At 42.4% G+C, this 21,024-nt stretch overlaps 2 protein-coding genes and 1 non-coding gene across 3 annotated transcripts in view; 1 reads left to right on the top strand and 2 right to left on the bottom strand.

Annotated features, from left to right (window-relative positions):
- gls2a (glutaminase 2a (liver, mitochondrial)) overlaps nt 1-19,294 on the top strand; it is a 27,212-nt gene extending 7,918 nt beyond the window's left edge. The window contains exons 3-18 of the mRNA XM_014145547.3: nt 3,875-3,996; nt 8,104-8,233; nt 8,614-8,693; nt 8,972-9,135; nt 11,832-11,890; nt 14,339-14,371; nt 14,895-14,953; nt 15,071-15,137; nt 15,256-15,306; nt 15,658-15,834; nt 16,281-16,412; nt 16,648-16,740; nt 16,928-16,989; nt 17,344-17,420; nt 17,631-17,694; nt 17,981-19,294. Of these exons, the coding sequence (XP_014001022.1) occupies nt 3,875-3,996; nt 8,104-8,233; nt 8,614-8,693; nt 8,972-9,135; nt 11,832-11,890; nt 14,339-14,371; nt 14,895-14,953; nt 15,071-15,137; nt 15,256-15,306; nt 15,658-15,834; nt 16,281-16,412; nt 16,648-16,740; nt 16,928-16,989; nt 17,344-17,420; nt 17,631-17,694; nt 17,981-18,137 (1,527 nt within the window). The 3' untranslated portion in view covers nt 18,138-19,294. The remainder of the gene's footprint in view (nt 1-3,874; nt 3,997-8,103; nt 8,234-8,613; nt 8,694-8,971; nt 9,136-11,831; nt 11,891-14,338; nt 14,372-14,894; nt 14,954-15,070; nt 15,138-15,255; nt 15,307-15,657; nt 15,835-16,280; nt 16,413-16,647; nt 16,741-16,927; nt 16,990-17,343; nt 17,421-17,630; nt 17,695-17,980) is intronic.
- Nucleotides 18,844-18,917, bottom strand: trnaa-ugc (transfer RNA alanine (anticodon UGC)). The gene has a single exon. It is a non-coding gene; the product is annotated as a tRNA-Ala (tRNA).
- Nucleotides 19,291-21,024, bottom strand: LOC106571951 (SPRY domain-containing protein 4). Its single transcript, XM_014145552.3, has 2 exons — nt 20,843-21,024; nt 19,291-20,355 (listed from the first exon to the last, which is right to left on the bottom strand). Exons 1-2 carry the CDS (start codon nt 20,973-20,975, stop codon nt 19,814-19,816), a joined length of 675 nt encoding a protein of 224 aa, XP_014001027.1. The 5' UTR covers nt 20,976-21,024; the 3' UTR covers nt 19,291-19,813.

Below are 21,024 nucleotides of genomic sequence, written 5' to 3'. Positions count from 1 at the left end.
CCAGACAGTCCTAGCTAAATTCTTTGCTAAGAAGCTATTTTTAATTCTTTGTTTGAAAACAAGCACAGTAAGGTACTTAATTGTTACCCAGAAATGATTTGAGTGCTGCCACCATTCATTTAGAATCTCAAGTTGAAAGCCGACCGGGGTATGGCAGGCTGCCATTAGCGACTAAATTATCCTTAGGGATGGTTCTAAATATACAGAATGGTTACCTGGAGGAAAATGGCGGAGGGTCATGCTTTTTCAATTTCAGTCATGGGGAATGTTTAGTATTTTTTAAATCCAGTCCAGGGAAGGGACATGTCATTTTTAATTGATGACATTTCTATATTTCTCTGTGTTTTAGAACTAGTTGCTTATTAGGCTATATATTGATGTGTGCCCGATGCCGCCTCTCATTTCTGAATCTCCACTGGGCGCGCAATATCAAGCGCGCCTATAGGCCATTTTAGTGTGCTCTCAATCAAATGATCCATAGCCTTTAGGCTATGAAGTGCATGCTCGGAGAAGCACAGAGCAAAGTTACATTTCTATGATGATGATGTAAATAAAACTAATCTGCATTACACACTGCAATGGCTATTCCAACCCTGAGCCCCTGCTCTGATCTTGCTGATCCAAACCTTTTGTTGTGCTGTCTAACCAAGGGCTGTGCTGTGTAGGGCTATGGTGGCAGTTCAGGAGGAGAGTCAAAGGCTTCTTCCGAATGAATGAATGAATGAATGAATGAATTATCTTGTGAGCGGACTAGCCTTATAGCCTATGTTCTGTTTGAGAAGCGGAGAGCGAAGGCGAGGAGGACCAGAGGTCAACTTTGATAGCTTGCCCATGATGTATTTATCAGAGTTATTGAATCTCACAGTAAAACCAGATTAGAGTAAATGACGTTGTGGTGCTGAAACTTGAAGCAGCAGCTACAGCATAATCAATGGGAAATGGACAGTTCATGGTGCTGAAACTTGAAGCAGCAGCTACAGCATAATCAATGGGAAATGGACAGTTCATGGTGCTGAAACTTGAAGCAGCAGCTACAGCATAATCAATAGGACATGGACAGTTCATGGTGCTGAAACTTGAAGCAGCAGCTACAGCATAATCAATGGGAAATGGACAGTTCATGGTGCTGAACGTAGGCAAATTATAGTAGGCGTAATTCATTTCAACGTCTTCATTTTAATTAGACTTTACTAACCACAAGGGGGCTTTGTGTTGGAGCCTATTTCTTCCTATTTAAGAGGTAGGCGTACCAGTTTGACAGATGAAATTAGGCAATAGGCTGCCATATTCATAATTCCTCCACCCACCATGTACTCTTTAAATAGGCTACCTCCGTGTCAGTGAATGGCTGTTAAGTTAAATCCAAGACTCGAATTGAGGAGGTATGAGAGGGTATTGCATAGGCCTACCTTTCATTTTTTTTAAAAGCACAGGCCTAACCCTTGTTAGCTTAAGATTTTGAAGAAAATAAAAACGCATCCGATTATATAAAGTGATCTGTAACCGTGCTTTGGTCAGCTAGCTTTGCTTTATGCTAGAAATAAGATTTAAAATACCTGGGAAAGGATGCAACACATTATCATAGCTTATTGTGAAATAGACACAAATTACTTATTTGAAATTCGTGACAGGCACACGAAAAGTAAACATTTTTGTTTGTATTATGCGATTTTCATCACAAAGCATTTCATGCATATTACACCATTTTCTTTCTTCATAACACATTTGTGTACATTACACAAATTCCAATATGTTGTGGCTAAAGTTAACTAGGCCAGCTAGTCGAGGTCCAGAACCCGATGGGTTAGGCCAGAGCCAGAACACACGTGGGTAAAGCGGCAGTTTGAAAATTCGTCACTGGCTTTCATACTCTAATTGTTTAGAGACGATCCAATCGCTAATGACTTTGTTTTGTACAACACCCATCGTGCCCCTCATCCCCACAAACAACTTTTATGATGGCAGTCGCGACTGAAGTATGTAGCGTGCGACAGAGCAGTGGAAGAATATACTGTGTGTCGTCAGGCTACACTTTCTCTGCTTCTCGCAGTTTTTTTTTTCGTGCTGACAGATTTTGGGGCAGAGTCAAGCCTCTCGCTTTGCCTCTTCCTCTCTGAGCACTGTATTATCTTTGTGCATGTCACATACCAACATGTCTTACCATCTTGTATTTTAATATGGTGCAATGCTTGATATTCTTACATAATGATGACATCTGCTTTGACCTTATATTGATCTGCCAGTTTAGAGGAGGGAGATGTGCCATTTTGTTATGTTATTCTGTATATGTTTGGCATGACAGGGAACAGTGACATGGCAGAGGACTTGGCTGTAACACACAGTGATCTGAAAGGACTGTCACTGAACTGTAGCTGTGGTTACCCCCCCCCCCCCCCCCCCCCCCTTTTTCTCCCCAATTTCGTGATTACGATCTTGTCTCATCGCTGCAATTCCCCAACGGGCTCGGGAGAGGCGAATGTCGAGTCATCGAAACATGACTCGCCAAGCCGCGCTTCTTAACACCCGCTCGCTTAACCCGGAAACCAGCAGCACCAATGTGTCGGTGGATACACCATCAACTGACAACCGATGTCAGCCTGCAGGCGCCCGGCCCACCACAAGGAGTCGCTAGAGCGCGATGAGCCAAGTAAAGGTCCCCTCCCCTAACCCGGACGATGCTGGGCCAATTGTGCGCCGTCTGTGGGACTCCCGGTCACAGACGGTAATGACACAGCCCGTCACTACAACCCCAGGCTGTAGTGACACCTCAACACCGCGATGCAGTGCCTTAGACCGCTGTGCTACTCGGGAGGCCAGCAATTCTGTTTCTTAACTAGTTTCATTGAAGTACTTTCTCTCATTTAACTTCTCAGTATCTCAATAGCTGTACAATTCTGTCATCATTTCTTCTGCCATAAATTACAGATACACTGTACTTCCCCCAGTAAATATAGCTTTGAATGTTGCTGTCCTATACAGTATGTCTGAATATGATATCAGCCTCTCATGAAAGCCACTGCCCAATGTGAAGTATTGACATGCGATAATTAAACACAACAGTTCAGTGAAGCAGTGTGTGTGTTGCTCATTAATGCATTGATCAGACACTCAGGCTTGAAAATAACCTTCCGGACCCTCCCAGGAGGCAAGTCTGCTGTCACAGCATATGATGCCCCAGAAATAGGCACACTTGTTGCATATAGATGTCAGAATGACTTGAAGTTGGCTTAGGGGAGGGATTTCAATCAGTGATGTACTGGTGAAAAAAAATAAAGTAGGTGGATAAACTCTGATCGCTGGTTGCGGTGAAAAAAGTCATGCTCCCGTTTTAATGCATTTTTCCGCCAAAGGTGGGCAACGAAAACCTCTACACCACTGATTCCAATACAGCAGGGACAGTATGTGCCTTCCTCCATTACAGAGTCGTTTACAGGACTGCTTGAACCCTTGTGGCTGCTCACTTAATGGGAAACAGGGTTGGATCCAATTCAGGTATTGAATATGACACACTAAAACAATTATTGTAGTCCTGTATATCCTCAGTTTTCTCTAAAACGAAATAAAAGTAATTATATTATTATTAACCTTTTAATGTACTACACATGTCCTTATCATTATGTACAAATATATATATCGACTCTATTAGGCCCAGCATCTGCAAGACCAGCATGGGGGTTAGCTCAGCAGTCTACTGAGAGAGCTCAAATATGGACCTCCCTACCCTAGAGATGCTGTGTCAGTGTTGATCAGCTCACCACAATCCCATTCCCCTTTCTCCCCCCCCCCCCCCCCCCTCATTTCTTTCTCATTTCTCTCGGTCTAATTGTCTCTTTCTCACTCTCATTTTGTAAATGTTCCTCTCTCCTTCTTCCAGGCGTTGAGGAGCACAGGTTTATTGACATCGGATCCCAGGCTGAGTGACTGTATGCGTCAGCTGCGCCAGTCAATGCAGGACTCTGCCGGAACAGTCATGATGGACCAGAAGCTCTTCAGGAAGTGAGCAATGCTCTATTTTCACGTTAACCCCTTACACTCATGGAAATTGGCCTATATGGATAAGAATATGCATGAAATTGAAAGGGAACCCTTTGGAGATTATGGGGAAATGATCAGACCAAAGATGAGGACACAAGACTGAATCCCCCAAAAATTACACTGTTGATTGTATGTGCATTTTACACGTACGGTACTTTTCACAGCATTTGTCAATAACAAAATACTTTAGATGCATTCAGTAACATACATTTTGAAGTAGTTGCAAGATAAGGAAAAAAGATGACAAGGGTTTGAGTAAAAGGTCTAACTGGTGTGGCCACTCACCTCTCCAAACTTTGCACAGTTCCTTAGTAATTTCAATGCACTTTTATGACTCGAGGAAAGAGCCTTCAACTAGAAGGTGCTTGTTTGAGCTCTCCTAGCTTTGCCGTTGAGGAACTGAATCAAGCACACTTGTACTTTTTTATTTGTAATACAGCACTGCGTCCCCACTCTCACACAATTACTGTTGTTGTTTACACAATCCAAAAAACGGTCCATTTGAAATCGCAATCTGAGTCAGGTGGGAATAATTTGAATGTTTATTCTATTGCCAACATGACTAGCTAAGTTATAAAATACGATCATACATGGTTAGGCTTTTAAAAGGCACTTCAGACTAACAGATTGTACCTTTTTTTTTGTGCATAGAATGGCGTGCGTTCAAGTGCGTGTTCTGCTGCAAATTTTCTTCACAGTACGACAAATGCCGGCCCATTCTGTCCAGGGTGTAACGCATGTCATCCTTGTAACTGTGGATCAAACCTAGCAATCATAAACGTTGATAGTGTAAATTACATGTTTTCAAATATAGAAATGTGAAGTGTACGTTTGGACCATATGGGTGTGCGGTTTGCTTGTGTGACATCAAAGTGATATATTTATTGAAATCTCATCTTTCAGAACACATCGACTCCTCTGCGTTTACAGCATTCCCCTCACTCAGACGACAACAAATGTGCAAAAGTTAGCCCAATTTAGCGGGAGGGATGGGGGAATCTTTTTGTTGTGCGCGGTGCTCAAGTTTAGAACCGCTCAGTCAAAACCCATACAACGCTGTTAACTGGAGAACCTAAGCTCTGACGTCATGTATAGTATTTTACTGTACAGCCACTGGGTTCCAATTTGGGTGCTTATCAATGGCAAAATCGTTTTCAACCCGTATACAGGATGACAGGAGCTGTGAGTGAAAAGGGCTACTATTCTTACCAATGTCCCAACCACTCTCTCTGAATGACCAACCAGTGGAGGTGGTTGAGAGTTTAAAATACCAAGGGACACAAATTGATAACAATCTGAGTTTTACAGAGAATGCAGGTTGTATTTTTATTTATTTTTTAAAGCAAGCCAACACCTGTTCTTAATCAGGAAATGAAATGGGTTTGGGGTCAGCCAGGATGTCCTGGAGAGGGTGTACAGCAGCTTGGTGGAGAGCATCCTCACATTCAATATGACAGTCTGGTATAGTCATCTGAGCGTGAGGGGCAAAAGCAAACTGACCAGCATAGTAAACACAGCCAGCAAAGTAATTGGTTGACCGCAGGCACATTGTGGAACATTCTGTTCCACAAGGCAACCAAAAAGAAGGCACTGGCTATCATTGGCGACCCCTCCCACCTTCTACACCCTCAGTTTGAGAGGCTTCCCTCTGGCCAGCGCTTCAGAATGCCCATGGCCAAGAAGAACGTGTTCAAACATTTATTTGTTCCTTGTGCTGTTGGACTACTAAATGTAAAGTAAATTGTATCGGTATATGTACTTATCTATCTAGTGCAGTTGGGACAGTGGCTGTTTGTGAGTGAATGTATTAATGTCCTCTGTTGTTAGTATACGCAACATGGTGGACTGACTGGTTTAAATGTGTATGATGTGAGAATGTATGTGATTCTTTTAATGGAAAAATGTCCATCCTGGATGGACAATAAAGTTTTTATTCTATTCTTTTCTCTAATGATTTGGGATAAGATGGAATGGATATATCCTTACTTTGCCATTTTATCATATATATTCTCTTGTGAGATGGTTTAGAGAGAGTATTTACTAGTAAACACTATGATTATTTAATTCAGAAAGTTTGAATGATGTATTGTGTCTCTCTATCCCACATCGAGTATTCTCATTCTTCTGGCTGATTTGGCAAAACACCACACACACACACACCAAAGAAACTTCCAAGACTATTGTTTTCCACTCTCTCTGTCTGTATCTGTGTCTGCTCTTCATACCTCTACAGTGGACAGGTGGAGATTTGTTATGGAAGGGATGTTTTGATTGTGGGTGTATAGTAGTGTTTCTGTTGCGGTTAATGTAAGGCGAAGACAGATGGACCGCGTCTGTCGTTTTAATGGACGACAGCTGCCTCTGATCCTCACTGATGCACATGTAAACGTAAAAAATGCAGAGAGAGAGAGAGGGAGAGCGATAGTTCTGGAATTGTTGGCGAACAGAGTATGACATTTGTGCAGGGCTTAAGGCTAGACAGGAGCTAATGAAAGGCCAGCGCAGTGGGTGAACTGCAGACAGTGCTGGTTGTATTAGCTCAGCTTATCAGCGAGGTCTGATGGGCTCTAGACTGCTGTCCAAACAGTATTACTTCCTAAGTGGCAAAGCTAACTTAATGAATGCAGCGATGATTCAGACACTGGCCTGCTACAGTAGCGGGTCACTGAGTCCTGTCTGGTAGACTTCTTCTTACATTGAATTACTATATTCCAGTGATTGAATACTGCATATCTACAGTCCCTTTGTAAATCTTAGATTGCGATTTGGTATTGTGCTTGGTATTGTTTCTAAAGTAGGGCCAAAGACACAGACACACACACACACACACACAGAGAGAATGTCATGTAGAACAGAATAAGAATGTGTTGTGATGAGACATTGGTCTTTCCTTCTGTGGAACACTCTGAGGTGGTCATTAGCGATAAGCCACAAAAAAAAATCCAATTTCTATAAATGATGCGATCCTTCTATTCGCCTCCCCAGTGGCCCAAACTCTAAACCAAGTTGCGTATTAACAAGCCCCGACGGATCTTTCAGCTCATCACAGCTATGAGAGCAATTTCAATGCCGTTCTTTGGGATCACGTCAGTGCTTACTAAACTTAGCGCAATGTTTGTCTAGTGCTAAAGGCAGGTGTGTATCTACAATATGATAGGCTGTCTATTCTCAGCGTCTAATTTGGTCACAGTTGGGGTCCAGTTTTTTATTAGGATTTCATCATAGGATCAGTAGTGTATCTGTTCCACAGTTACAGGTCACTTAGCCGTGATACATGGTTGTTGACTCCTAGACACTGCATAACAGTCAACAGCCTTGTATTAGTGCTATAGGTCACTGACACTGTGTGTGCTAATACAGTAGTTATACTATTAAAAAAATAATCTAAAGTGACTGATCATAGTGTGTGCATACATTTGTACGGCTGACCCCAGCAGGAATCGAACTCACAACTCTAGCGTTGCAAGCACCACGCTCCACCAACTGAGCCACAGTGAGTATAGAAATCAAATCAAATCAAATGTATTTATATAGCCCTTCTTACATCAGCTGATATCACAAAGTGCTGTACAGAAACCCAGCCTAAAACCCCAAACAGCAAGCAATGCATGTGAAAGAAGCACGGTGGCTAGGAAAAACTCCCTTGGAAAAACTCCCTAGAAAGGCCGAAAACCTAGGAAGAAACCTTGAGAGGAACCAGGCTATGAGGGGTGGCCAGTCCTCTTCTGGAAGGCCGGGTGGATATTATAACAGAACATGGTCAAGATGTTAAAATGTTCATAAATGACCAGCATGGTCAAATAATAATAATCATAGTAGTTGTCGAGGGTGCAACAAGCACGTCCGGTGAACAGGTCAGGGTTCCATAGCCGCAGGCAGAACAGTTGAAACTGGAGCAGCAGCACGGCCAGGTGGACTGGGGACAGCAAGGAGTCATAATGCCAGGTAGTCCTGAGGCATGGTCCTAGGGCTCAGGTCCTCCGAGAGAAAGAGAGAATTAGAGAGAGCATATTTAAATTCACACAAAGTGTATATATGTGATGTGTGATATTTATGTATGTGTTTCAGGTGTGTGGGCGCTAACATCCTGCTGCTGACCCAGGCGTTCAGGAGGAAGTTCATCATCCCAGACTTTGAGGCGTTTGCATCCAACATCAACCAGCTGTACTACAGCACTCAGAGGCAGATTGGGGGACACGTGAGTTCTGCTTTCAAACCTTTGGTCCGTGGGCTACACTATACACACATTAATTCCCACGTTAATAACGTTCTCTCACATACTGTACACATACACACCTTCACGTTCACATATGAGGACATGCTAAAATTAGCACACCACCAAACATTTGCTTGCACGCATTAAAAAAAACATTCGCTTGGACACTGTGAAAAGGTTACATCACTGCACCATGCTAAAGTAAGCTCACTGACAAGCGCGCACTGAATAAAAGCATGCACACATTGTACATTCGTAGATGCATGCATATACTGTACACACGTACTGTACATACCTGCCTTTGACATACATGACACGTGACTTATCCACTCCATTCCTTTGTCTGTGTGTCTTTTGCTCAGGTGGCAGATTATATTCCTCAACTGGCTAAATTCAGCCCTGATCTGTGGGGGGTGTCACTATGCACCGTGGATGGACAGAGGTGAGATTACAGCATTTGTGTTATCTGCTCTATGCACCGAGTCTCCTTTTATCCCCACTGGTTTCCATCTTAAGACACACATCCCATGTCACTGAAATGAAGAGCATTGTATAGGCAGTCCGCATGTCGTCGTCCCCCCCCCCCCCCCCCCCCCCCTCTTGCCTTGTCAGTGTCTGCCTAACTTGTTCATGTAGAATCCTCCTCTGTATCTGCTTTCACCTCAGCCTCCCTCTCACTGTCCCATGATCTCTCCCCTGTGCCCTGCTGGCGTGATGCAGACATTCTGCAGGTGACACCAAGGTTCCATTCTGTCTTCAATCATGTGTGAAGCCTCTGGAGTACGCCATCGCTGTGCACGAGATTGGCACTGAGCATGTGCATCGCTACGTGGGCAAAGAGCCCAGCGGACTCAAATTCAACCAGCTGTCACTGGATGAGGAGGGTGAGAGACTGTTACCGTAACCCTGACCCTGACCCTGTCTGTCTACACTCTTAGAAAGGTGCTATCTAGAACCTAAAAGGATTCTTCGGCTGTCCTCGTAGGAGAACCCTTTTTGGTTCCAGGTAGAACCATTTGGGGTTGTATGTAGGGTTCTACATTGAACCCAAAAAGGATCCTACCCGGAACCAAAAAGGGTTTTTACCTGGAACCAAAAATGGTTCTGCTATGGGGACTCTTAGAGCGTATTGCTAGACTCAGACACCTAGAACGTGGATCTTTCAAAAAAATATTGGGGCCAATGTGTGACATTGGGATCAACCTTTTTAAATGCGTTGTTTTAAAGCAGTTCCACATGTGAACTTAGAGGAATAAAAGTGAAGATATTCAAATTGGCCCATAACTCCACCTATCCAACAACATAGGCCTAGGACTAAGGATCGTTTAAGCTGGGTTCATACAGACATTGGCAAGTCAAATTCAAGGACTTTCAGAGACTTTGTCAAGCACTTTCTTCTAATTTTCAAGGACCTCGATGTAATGCAGTTGTATAATGTGTATAATTGTACAAAAAAAGCGTTAAAAGACAATAGGCCTAGCATTGATATTCAAGCTACTATTACATTCTAAAATATGTGAGAATAATGTGGACATTGCCTGACTTAATAGATTGGATGTAAATTTGGCGATTTTTCTGTAGCTTATGTAGCAGTAGCATTCATCTCACCATTTGAATCTCACCATCGCTGTTTTTATAATGAGAAAGTTACCAAAAACCAGATTCCTTTTTTAATTGAAGGACTTGTATGGAAAGTCAAGTTGAGTCCTACATTAGATGTTGTCGTTCTCATAATAACCGCACGTGGTTTTACCACAACAGTGTAGCGCGACACCCTTCAATTGAAGCCGCAGGAAACAAACGAAAGTGGCCACATCTCTCACAAAAACGGATACAAAATGAAATTACGGATAATTATAAGGGAGCAGGAGAACTTGTAAATTGGATACAATAATTACAAGGACTTTTCAATCACCAAATTGAGGAAATGTCTGATTTTCAAGGTAAGGCCTATTCCAGTACTTGCATTTCTGAGCTCCAAATTCAATTTCAAATAGGCAACATCAAGCCCCTGTGTTTAAAATTGCAGTTGTAACATGAATAAAAGTATGTATCTGTCATGTTATTTCATTACCAGATCATTTTGTCAATAAACCCACTAGGCTATGTCATTTGTTGTCATTATATCCAGAACAATCCATAGAACTAGTTTTGGGTGTTGCGCAATAGTCTATCCTACACGATTGCGCACAGTAGACTTGGTGTCCAAACCAAGGCACAAAAACGTGAACACATTACCTTGATGCTTTCCCTGTTAAATCTAACGAGACCCTGTTGTAAATCAAGCAGACGACAGATGATCAACCTCAATTCGCTAGAGATATTAGATCCAACGTGGATCCAGGCACAACTGTCTTCACCAATTGAACAAATGAGAACCAAAATATTCTGGACGTTCCTTGCGAACAGCTTTTTTTTTCCAGCACTTGGGCTGTTGCTGCATCGCATGCACTATCACAACAGCTGTTCGTCACTCGACTGTCATTCGGAAAATTCCTTCCTAGATCAGATGACGATGTTTGAAAATATCACAGCATATCTAATCACCAAATGCTCAAGAACCACGTGAATGACAGTACCGATTTTAGGTTTTAATTATCAGTGTAAGGGGACTTTCGGTTAGAAGGATTCGATTTCGCGACACATTTATTATTTTTGGACATGTGTACCCATGAAAACTGTTTTCAGCCCCATAACATGTAGTTACGCTGCATTTCGGAGATCTCCTATATTAACAACTGTGACAGCTAGATCCAGGATTCTTACAGGGTTCAAGTTCAATGTCAAATTTAACTGATTAATGCTTATATGTGATATAATGACAACTTACACTGTCATAACCCACTGTTCCTAGGCCTTCATTGTAAATAAGAAGTTGTTCTTAACTGACTTGCCTAGTTAAATAAAGGTTAAATATATATTTTTTAAAGCCATGATCCCCCTTATATCTCAATGAAATGACAAGAAAAAAAAGGAAATTATTATTAATGACTTATCAACAACTGTAACAAGTTGTCCAGTGTAGGAAATCCTCAGTGGTACCCTAGTTCATAGAAAGACCCATGTCTCTCTATCCACTTCTATGTAGATGCTCCACACTTGAATGCATCTGAGTACTGAGGGAAAAACTTCCTTACGTTGAACCCTCAAATGATAACATTGACTATCGCCTGATCTAACCTAACTCAGTTGTAAGGGTAGTAAGTAGTTAATTCCAATGTTACACCGTGGAAGCAAACAATTACACATTTCAGTAAACAATTGTGGCAAGACGAGAGCCAACCTCTCTGCAACTACAGGGGAAAATATCCATCAGCTTGACCAATGATTGCAACAAGCTGTAGGTACAGTCAATAGAGCAGGAACAAGCAAGAACAGGCCATCTGATCATAAGCAAGTCAATACATCTTATCTGCAGGTTCCCTCTCAGCTGGCTAGGTGCCGTTACATATGTTCATCTCTGGCACACACGTGCATGTGTTAACTTTCTTATTGGAAGTTATTTTAGTGGACATATCTTTAGGTTATATGGTGGTGGTGGAGTGTACGACAGTGACAACATTGTCCTCTCTCTGGACAGATAAACCACACAACCCTATGGTGAATGCCGGGGCTATTGTCATCAGTTCTCTGCTCAAGGTAAGAGGATTCCTGGGTGCACTGATGTTTATAATTAAGTGATAATGCCCTCGAAGCCGGTGTTTGGAGGATATATTGGCACTGGTGTTAGGCGTTTTACTCTAAAAGAAATGTGAGATAATGTCTTGATATTTTTTATAGTGGAGATCAAGTTTATAAATTGCCTGGCTGGGCTGATGAGACAGTAGATTGTGCAGTCAGATTGAACAGAGGAAATAGGCATTTTAACATCATAGATTTAGCCGGTGGTAACTTGTGGAATAGATACCGGCTGTAATGCGGTTTTAACCAATCAGCATTCAGGATTAGACCCACCCGTTGTATAATCTCTTATAAGATTTTCATGAGGTTTTGGAATTAGAGCTCTACTCTTTGCTCGCTAACTGAAACAAAATCAGTAGTACATTACATTCACACAGATTAAGCATTGCTTTGCATATACTGTATGAATGCAAACTGCTATACACCAAATCCAGTCCAACAAGAAATCAGGAAAACTGTCGTAACTCGTACAGCCAAGTATCACGGTCAGACTTTACAGTCAATCATTGACCAATTCCCCCAATTGCTCAATTTAGTGTGGACAGAGGTCAATAAGCTATCACCAGCGGACTCGCTATCAATCAGCATAGCCCTCATTCTAACAGCTAAAGCAGTGGGGAAAGAGGGCTGGCCTCTGCCTTATGTAGACATGTACCTCTATTCTACTGTGTTTTTCTCTCCCTGCCTGGCTGCCTGTCCTTACCAGCTGACTGGAGAGATATGCCTCTTGGCTATGCGGGTCACGTACAGTAGTGGGGGAGGGGGTTACTGTCGGGGGGGGGGGGGGGGGGGGGGGGGAGTCGGGCCAATGAGACAGCTGGGAAGAGAAGGTGTGTTTGTTTATTTTTTATGTCTTTGACAATCATAGGGTTCTTTAATGGTCTGATGCAGACGGTTTTATCTCAATATCATATCATTTCTGGGTAACAATTACAGTGCCTTCAGAAAGTATTCATAACCCTTGATTTATTCCACATTTTGTTGTGTTACAGCCTGAATTCAAAGTTGATTAAATATTATTTATTTTTTCACCCATCTACACACAATACCCCATAATGACAAAGTGAAATTAAAATGTCTACATAGGGTCCTTTAAAGGTCCAATGCAGATGTTTTTATCTCAATATCATATCATTTCTGGGTAACAAATAAGTACCTTACTGTGATTGTTTTCAATTAAAATGGTCAAAAAGAGAAAGAAAATGCTTCTTATCAAAGGGCAATTGACCCTTCCCTAAGCCACGCCCCCCTTGTTTACTGTTGCAACCTCGGACAACACATCACCATTCAACCAATGGTGAAATCCCCTCACAATGATCTCAAACTGTGTTTCTAATAAACAATTAAATTAAACACAGACCACCCCTGGCTAATCAAGAAATGTTGGGCTGGGCTTAACGAAGAGTCAATTTCTCATGCAAGAAGTTTGCTAGGTTTGTCTGGGAGTGGTCTGAGTGGGGCGGGGAAAACTGAAAACTAGCTGTTATTGACTGAGAGGTTTGGAACTCTCTTTCTTATTGGTCTATTAACTAATTTACCACCTGGTGACGTCACCAGTCAGGCCAAAACTCCATCATACCAAAACAGGCTGAAATTTTAAGCGATCTTTTAAAATGTACACAATTTCACAGCATTATTCCAACCTCATAGTGTGGAAATATATATAAAAACAGAAACATCAACTTTTTGACTGCACTGGGCCTTTAAGTACATGAAGCAAGAACAGATAGAGATGGCTGAAAGTTATTTAATTGGCTAATAGTCGTTTACTCATACTGTACTACTTGTACTCTTCCAAGTCAGTGTAGCACCTCTAGCACGTTTTATTTAGAGTTTATTCAATTGATTTATAAATGTTGTGCAAATTTCAGTTGATCTTTCAGAGAGAGCAGAACTCTCAGAAGTTATGAGTGGAAAAACGTGTCCCTACTCATGAACACTTCATCAGAATATTACTAATCAGTAAGCCATGGGTTGCACCACATCAGAAGAAACCTATTCCTTGTGGACAACTCAACTAGTCACAGTAATGTTTCAGATCATCTCTGACCTTTCAGGACAGGGTGGCTCAGAGCAGTAAGGGGAAGTACCAGTCTGTGCCCTTTTTGGTGACTTAACGACTTGGCGCTGATTTTTCACTGGACCCTGAAACCTAAGCAGGGCAATAATCTGCCTCTGAGCTGCAAGCCCATGTCATACTCATCACATTACCACACGTGGACAGACAGGCGGACAGACAGACACCGTGACTAAATGTACCCCACACGCCCACCCAGAATCTGTCTGACAGGTGCCAGAATACACAAACACTGCCACCTAGGGGCCGAAAAGCTCTCTGCATAGTGTCAATACAGAAATGCTACAGCATAAGAACACTGTACTAAAATGTTTTTTTTTTTTTTACAGCCTAACTCGAACAAGGCAGAGAGGTTTGATTATGTGAGTATCCTTTAAGATTTCAGACTTCTGACATGTCTTATTAGTAACAATGTACATGTTATACACTGAGTGTACAAAACATTAAGAACACCTTCCTAATATTGAGTCGCACCCCCTTTTGCCATCTAAACAGCCTCAATTTGTCGGGGCACGGACTCTACAAGGTGTTGAAAGTATTCCACATGGATGCTGGCCCATGTTGACACCAATGCTTCCCACAGTTGTGTCAAGTTGGCTGGATGTCCTTTGGGTGGTGGACCATTCTTGATAGACACAGTAAACTGTTGAGCATGAAAAGCCCAGCAGTGTTGCAGTTCTTGACACAAACTGGTGCGCCTGGCACCTTTTCCTTCACCCTCTGAATGGCACACATACACAATCAATGTCTCCCAATCAATAAGGGATCGTAGCTTTCAGCTGGATTCACCTGGTCAGTCTATGTCATGGGAGGAGCAGGTGTTCTTAATGTTTTGTACACTCGGTGTATTCTTTCATCTCACAACTGACACATCTTTTACCGTAGGTAATGGAGTACTTAAAGAAGATGGCCGGCACAGAGTATGTGGGCTTCAGCAACGCTACGTGAGTGTCGAATTGAACGTTATAATATGCAAATGCAATTATCCATTATTGCAGCCCATACAGTAACTTCACTTTGTGGTGCGATAAACTGCTTGTAATATGTATTTGCCTTCACAGTTTCCAATCGGAGAAAGAGACCGGAGATAGGAATTTTGCTATTGGTTACTACCTGAAGGAGAAAAAAGTGAGTCTGGGTGTTTGAGCTTCACGGAGTCTTACCAATAGTTGTACCAATTCCTAAACTCTTAGACTATGTTGATTGTGATCTAAAACTGTGGCCTCTCTCTCATTTTGCCTGACAGTGCTTTCCTAAGAATGCAGATATGATTGCAGCCCTCGACTTCTACTTCCAGGTGAGACAAAACATTTTTAAAGAAGTTTGCTGTTGAATCCAAGAAGGTCTTTAGCTTTTTCCTAGGCTTAGATTCAATCCGTAGCGCTGAAGGTCTGTGCTGTAGCGCGATGGAAATTGAAAGGTGATTTTTCGATTGAACCTACATATGCAGCGTTTACCATGAATGCAGTCTCTGCAAACGCGGGAACATTGCCTTTAAATTTCAATCAAGCTATAGCGCAGACCTTCAGCGCTACGGATTGAATCTATCTCTGAGTTTCTGTCCCTGGTGGAAACACTCTGTATTCGACTAAAGTACTACCCTGTACAGTAAACCAGAGGTCTCAACTATTCTCTGTTTTCCTCTCAGCTGTGCTCCATCGAGGTGACGTGTGAGTCAGGCAGTGTCATGGCTGCCACACTGGCCAACGGGGGCATCTGTCCGATCACAGGCGAGCAGGTGCTGAGTGCGGAGGCCGTTCGGAACACCCTGAGCCTCATGCATTCCTGTGGAATGTACGACTTCTCTGGCCAGTTCGCTTTCCATGTGAGTTATTGAGAAACAGAGGTCAGAGGTCAATGACCCGAGGTGATCTTATTCTACTATAAAGTATGTGGTCAATTAGAACATTCCCCTTTATCTCAGATGTGCAATATTGCTTTCACCTATCCTATGTTGTCAGATAAGTAGTTAAATGAAAGGAGACAAGTTATTGTTATTTTTCAGAATTTATTGCTTTTGTTTTTTGTTTCTGTTATTGTTTATTTGTTTTGTACTGTCTTGGTGTGATGCGTTGGTGGGGTTGGGTGGGATGGGTGCCGTGGGTGTGGGTTGATTAAGGACTGGGGATGTTGTATTGTTTTCAATGTCTCTTATGTTCCCAACTGAATTGTATTGCTTTTCTTAAAGATAAGAATCTATTTTAGACTATTTGAGATGCACCTGGCTGTAAGTGTCCTACTAACCTTCATTCCACCTGTTATTTTTTCCAGGTGGGTTTACCTGCTAAGTCTGGCGTTTCTGGTGCAGTACTACTGGTGGTCCCTAATGTAATGGGAATAATGTGTTGGTCTCCTCCGTTAGACCGTGTCGGAAATAGTGTCCGAGGCATTCACTTCTGTCAGGTACACAGACAAGAACAATTTCTATCACCTATGACTTACGTTTTTGGCAAACCCAGCAGTCGACATTTATTCTCAGTGATGGCCTTGTTTGTTTTTTTTACATTTAGAAAGTATACTTTGTAACTGTATGAGACATTGTAGAAATGGAAGATTCAAATGGAATAGAATGTTGAATAGTAGAGTAATCGGTTATTTTCCTGTCTGAATTTTCCCATTCTATCTGCTGATTGATCAGGAGCTGGTTTCTCTCTTCAACTTCCATAACTATGACAACCTGAGACACTTTGCAAGGAAGCTGGACCCTCGCAGACAATCACTTGATGATAGAGTAAGTAAGGGATAGAGTACACACTAAATACTTATTTTCATTTTTTCTTATTTTAACATTTTAAACTCTTTGGAAAATTCATGTTTTCTGTTGTCTCCTTTACAACACTTGAAACACCTCTGCACTTCAATAGCCTTCTTCTATGTTGATCGCCCATCATTGAGATGTTTTCTTCTGCCCCCTTCAGAACAAGTCAGTGGTGAACCTGATGTTTGCAGCTTACAGTGGGGATGTCTCTGCCCTGAGGAGGTAAAGACTGCATCCTGGAAGACTAGTTATATAAATTCAAACCATTATAGTCGGTCCTAATGATTTTATAAGAAATTATAGTTTGCCTTTTCATGACCAAGTGCTGGGCGCCAGACAGACGAGAAGAAACTTGTGAAATGATTCCCATAATACATTTAAATGTATGTTCTGCATGGAACAGACGACCCCTCGTATCAAATCAATTTCGGTTAACTTCAATATAATTACTATAGAGCTTTTCAGAAAGTCATTTGTCTCAAATCCCTTATCTCTTAGTCTCAACCATCTGTCATTCCAATTAACCTTTTGCTATACTCTTCTTTTCTTCCTAATCTCGCTCCTGTCCTTCCCTAGGTTTGCTCTCTCGGCTGTGGACATGGAAGAGAAAGACTATGATTCTCGTACAGCCCTCCACGTGTCGTCAGCTGAAGGTGACACTATAATTTATGATAGTACTGTACTCCCACATAACATGTACTTCACCTTATCGTTCACATTTGGAATTCAAGTGTGGCTGATATGGTTTAATTTGAGTGGATGGCGTCGCTGTGTGGACAATAGATATGTAAATGCATCACTGGTTAGTTGCACAAACGCATTACCGTATATTGAAGTTGAATTCTTCCTTCCTGTTTCTTCAGGTAATGTGGAAGCGGTGATCTTCCTAACAGAGACGTGTAAAGTGAACCCCCATATAAAGGACAGGTAGGGACACCACTGCCTCTGCCTGACACTTTTAATAACTCACACGTCTCTGAGAAATGTTCCATAATAAAGGCCCTTTTGGCATGGATAATGGAGACTTTTTAAAGTGTCCAGATCATTAAAATCACTCTGCTACACCAGAATAGTTAAGGGCTAGAATGATATCTTCAACTGAGTCTCATTTGTCACTTGTTTCCCTTTGCCTCGCACCACATTTGCCTCAGTAGCTGTAAGCCCATTTCGAAAGCTTTTTCCTGGCCGCTCATATCTTTCTCTGTGTTATCAGGTGGGGAAACACACCCCTGGATGACGCCAGGCAGTTTGGTTGTGACGGGGTGGTGTCAGTCTTGACGGAGTACCAGCGGCTGTACCCACGCAGTAGTGAGTCCCAGTCAGAAACAGAAGACCAGAGAAAGTTAGACACATTGAAGGTGGTGGTTTAAGCCAGACGGACTGGATGTGTCTAACCATACGAAATGCAGCCATTAGTGAAGAGGTGTAAGCGAGTATATTTGATAGGGTCAAACATCACTGTGTATAAAGGTTGGGGTTTGCCGCAGCATATCGCACTCCGCTGTGAGAGATTGTGCTGTCCCAAGCACACTTTCTTTGTCCATGTTGCTGCACATAAAAGCTTCAGGAGTCTTCAGGAGTGGACAGAATCATTGTAGCACTGTTTTATGTTGACATGGCACCAACAAGTGATCAGTTGCTAGTTCAGGTGAACTTGGCAATTTTTTTTATAAGTACACACACACTTTGTCCTTACGCGTCACTTAAAAATGCCAGTGTGATGCACATGTTATGTATATATGCTGCCAGTGTTTGTAATGTATTTATTTATACAATGGTTTGTGATGGTTTAATTATGTATGAAGCTACAACGTTAGTATTTAGTTAGTGGATTTTATGCCACTATACATTCATTATAACTGCATAACGCACACAGCATTGTAACGTTACATATTGGCAGGTTATAAATATACTGTACAAATCTAGAAATATATTAATCTACCTCAATAGGAAGTTTCATAAGCAGGTCAGAAGATATTTACATTTTTACATTTTAGTCATTTTAGCAGACGCTCTTATCCAGAGCGACTTACAGTAGTGAATGCATACATTTCATACATTTTTTCCCCCTGTACTTGTCCCCCGTGGGAATCGAACCCACAACCCTGGCGTTGCAAACACCATGCTCTACCAACTGAGCCACACGGGACCAGATATGAGTGAACTATGCGCCACGACAATCATTTTGCTTCTGGTCTTTTCTCCTCTTTGGTGTGAATACTCATTGGCCCAACATAAGAGAAACACAACTGTTATGTAACTATAGAAATGGCATGTCTAAATGGGATCTTTTGAGTGATTGAGACTGATGAATATTCATGTATGACAGTGTCCCATCAGTGTTTCCTTTTTAAACATGTACATGAATCTACTGATTTCAGATGACTGTTGTTTTGATATGTTATAAAACCAAAGACACACACATCCAGGGGTTTCTTACTGGGAGTAAGTGATGCTGTTTTTAGACTGCTTCCTCAGGTTAAACTGTCAATGTAAGCTTGCTGCTGTCAATAAATGAGTGAAAATGTCTAACGGTTTTTATTTCAGCATGCAATCTCAGCACACAATTGGATTATATCAAAAGGTTCAAAAGGGCGTGGTTTTGGTTAAATTCAAGTTTGACAAGATAATGGAGGATGTCAAGACATTAAGCAATAGTAGCAACATTCCCAGTACCTAATGATCTCTTGTTACACACAGGATGGCTACATATTGTTGCCATTTATTCCACATAAAAATAAAAAAAGAACACGAGAGGTAATAAAAACACAACTTATTGTGCTGTGTCTGTATGGCAGTGAAATTACAGATTGGATCAACTCCTTGCTTCCCCTGTTGAAAATAAACTTCAGCTTTACATTCAGATGGAGAACATTGCTCTTCATGGGAGATTTGAAAGACATGTTCAAGTGCTGCCCGCTGTAAGTGTTCAGTTTACAAAAACCAAGTTGGAAGAGTTAATGCACATCGCCGCTCCTGGGCCCCCTCTCGCCTTGCCATCCACTTGCCTGCCATATTGCCATCAGAGTCCAGAGATCCTTCTGCTTCACTTCAAGCCTTCAGGCTCCTCCAGACCTGAGTGTGTAAGCAGCTCTCCATCCCACAAGCCAAACGCTGGGCAGAGAGGCCCCCTGAACGTGGCCCTCATGCTGTGGATCACCTTGGCCTTCGGGATATCCACCAGGCCTATAAGGCCGGCCTCATAGTCTAACAGGATGCCCACGCGATCAGGCTTACCCACCAGAGGCACCGGCACCCTCTGGTTGGTTGTCATGGCGAACCACTTGCGCTGTACGTAGCCGAACACCCAGGAGGAGCGGTTGGTGCCTACGCAGTCGTCCCGTGACATCGCCTCCTCAGCCACGCCTAAACGGAACTCTGAAGACTTCTTCACTGTCACCTCCCAGTAGTGGCGGCCACCTGTGATTCGCCCGTCTCCGAACACCACGGCCCAATCACGGAAGCGCTCAGGGTTCTGTTGGACATGGCTGGGGTCTAGGCCCAGGACCCGATAGATGACACCTGTATCCTTCTTAAAGAGGTCCAGACTGCTGTGGGCTGTCCTGTCGTCCAGCTTAAACTGCACGTCTTTAGCGAGAAGCAGAATAGAGAGCAAAAATGATTAATAGATATTGGCAACTGCAGAACGTTCTCTAGAGGGGCAAATACATATGCATGGTGAAAGTGGAGACATACATGACGTAAGACATGTTAAAACGTTGTGATTTACTAGCAAATCGATTTAAGCTACTAGGGTATTTAAGCTACTAAGGTAAGAAAGCTGAAATGCAGTTTACTAGTCCTTCCAAACACGATGTAACCAAACTTTTCAAAGCTTGTAAATTCTGTAAACTTGGTGAAATGTCAGATTTCAAAACAAAAGTTAATTTACGCATGGAAACTTTCAAAAATAGGTCTACACGTTAAGATTTACAACACAAGCAGCTGGTCGCGAGCGCACTCAGAATTCGTATTACGCAATCTCCCCTGCTCTGACCTCTAGTTTGCTATGAGCTGAAACTAAGGCAAAGGGCGCCTCACTCAGTGTCCACACGCAGTTCAAGTTTCTACTCACTATTGCCCGCCGTTTGGGTAATATACCATCTTATCGCTGGAAGAAGTGTCCCACGCGTTTGTCTGCGGGACAATGCGCCCCTAACTCGTCCTGCCAAGCGACAATAATGCCCCAAGCCAAGGGGCATCGCCATCTTTACTCACACAACAAAGCTATTTCCTTCGTGGTAAATCTTCAAACTA

Source organism: Salmo salar, chromosome 15 (genome assembly GCF_965601325.2).
Source record: "Salmo salar chromosome 15, fSalSal1, whole genome shotgun sequence".
NCBI lineage: Eukaryota > Metazoa > Chordata > Actinopteri > Salmoniformes > Salmonidae > Salmo > Salmo salar.
This window is presented reverse-complemented; position numbering and strand designations above follow the sequence as displayed.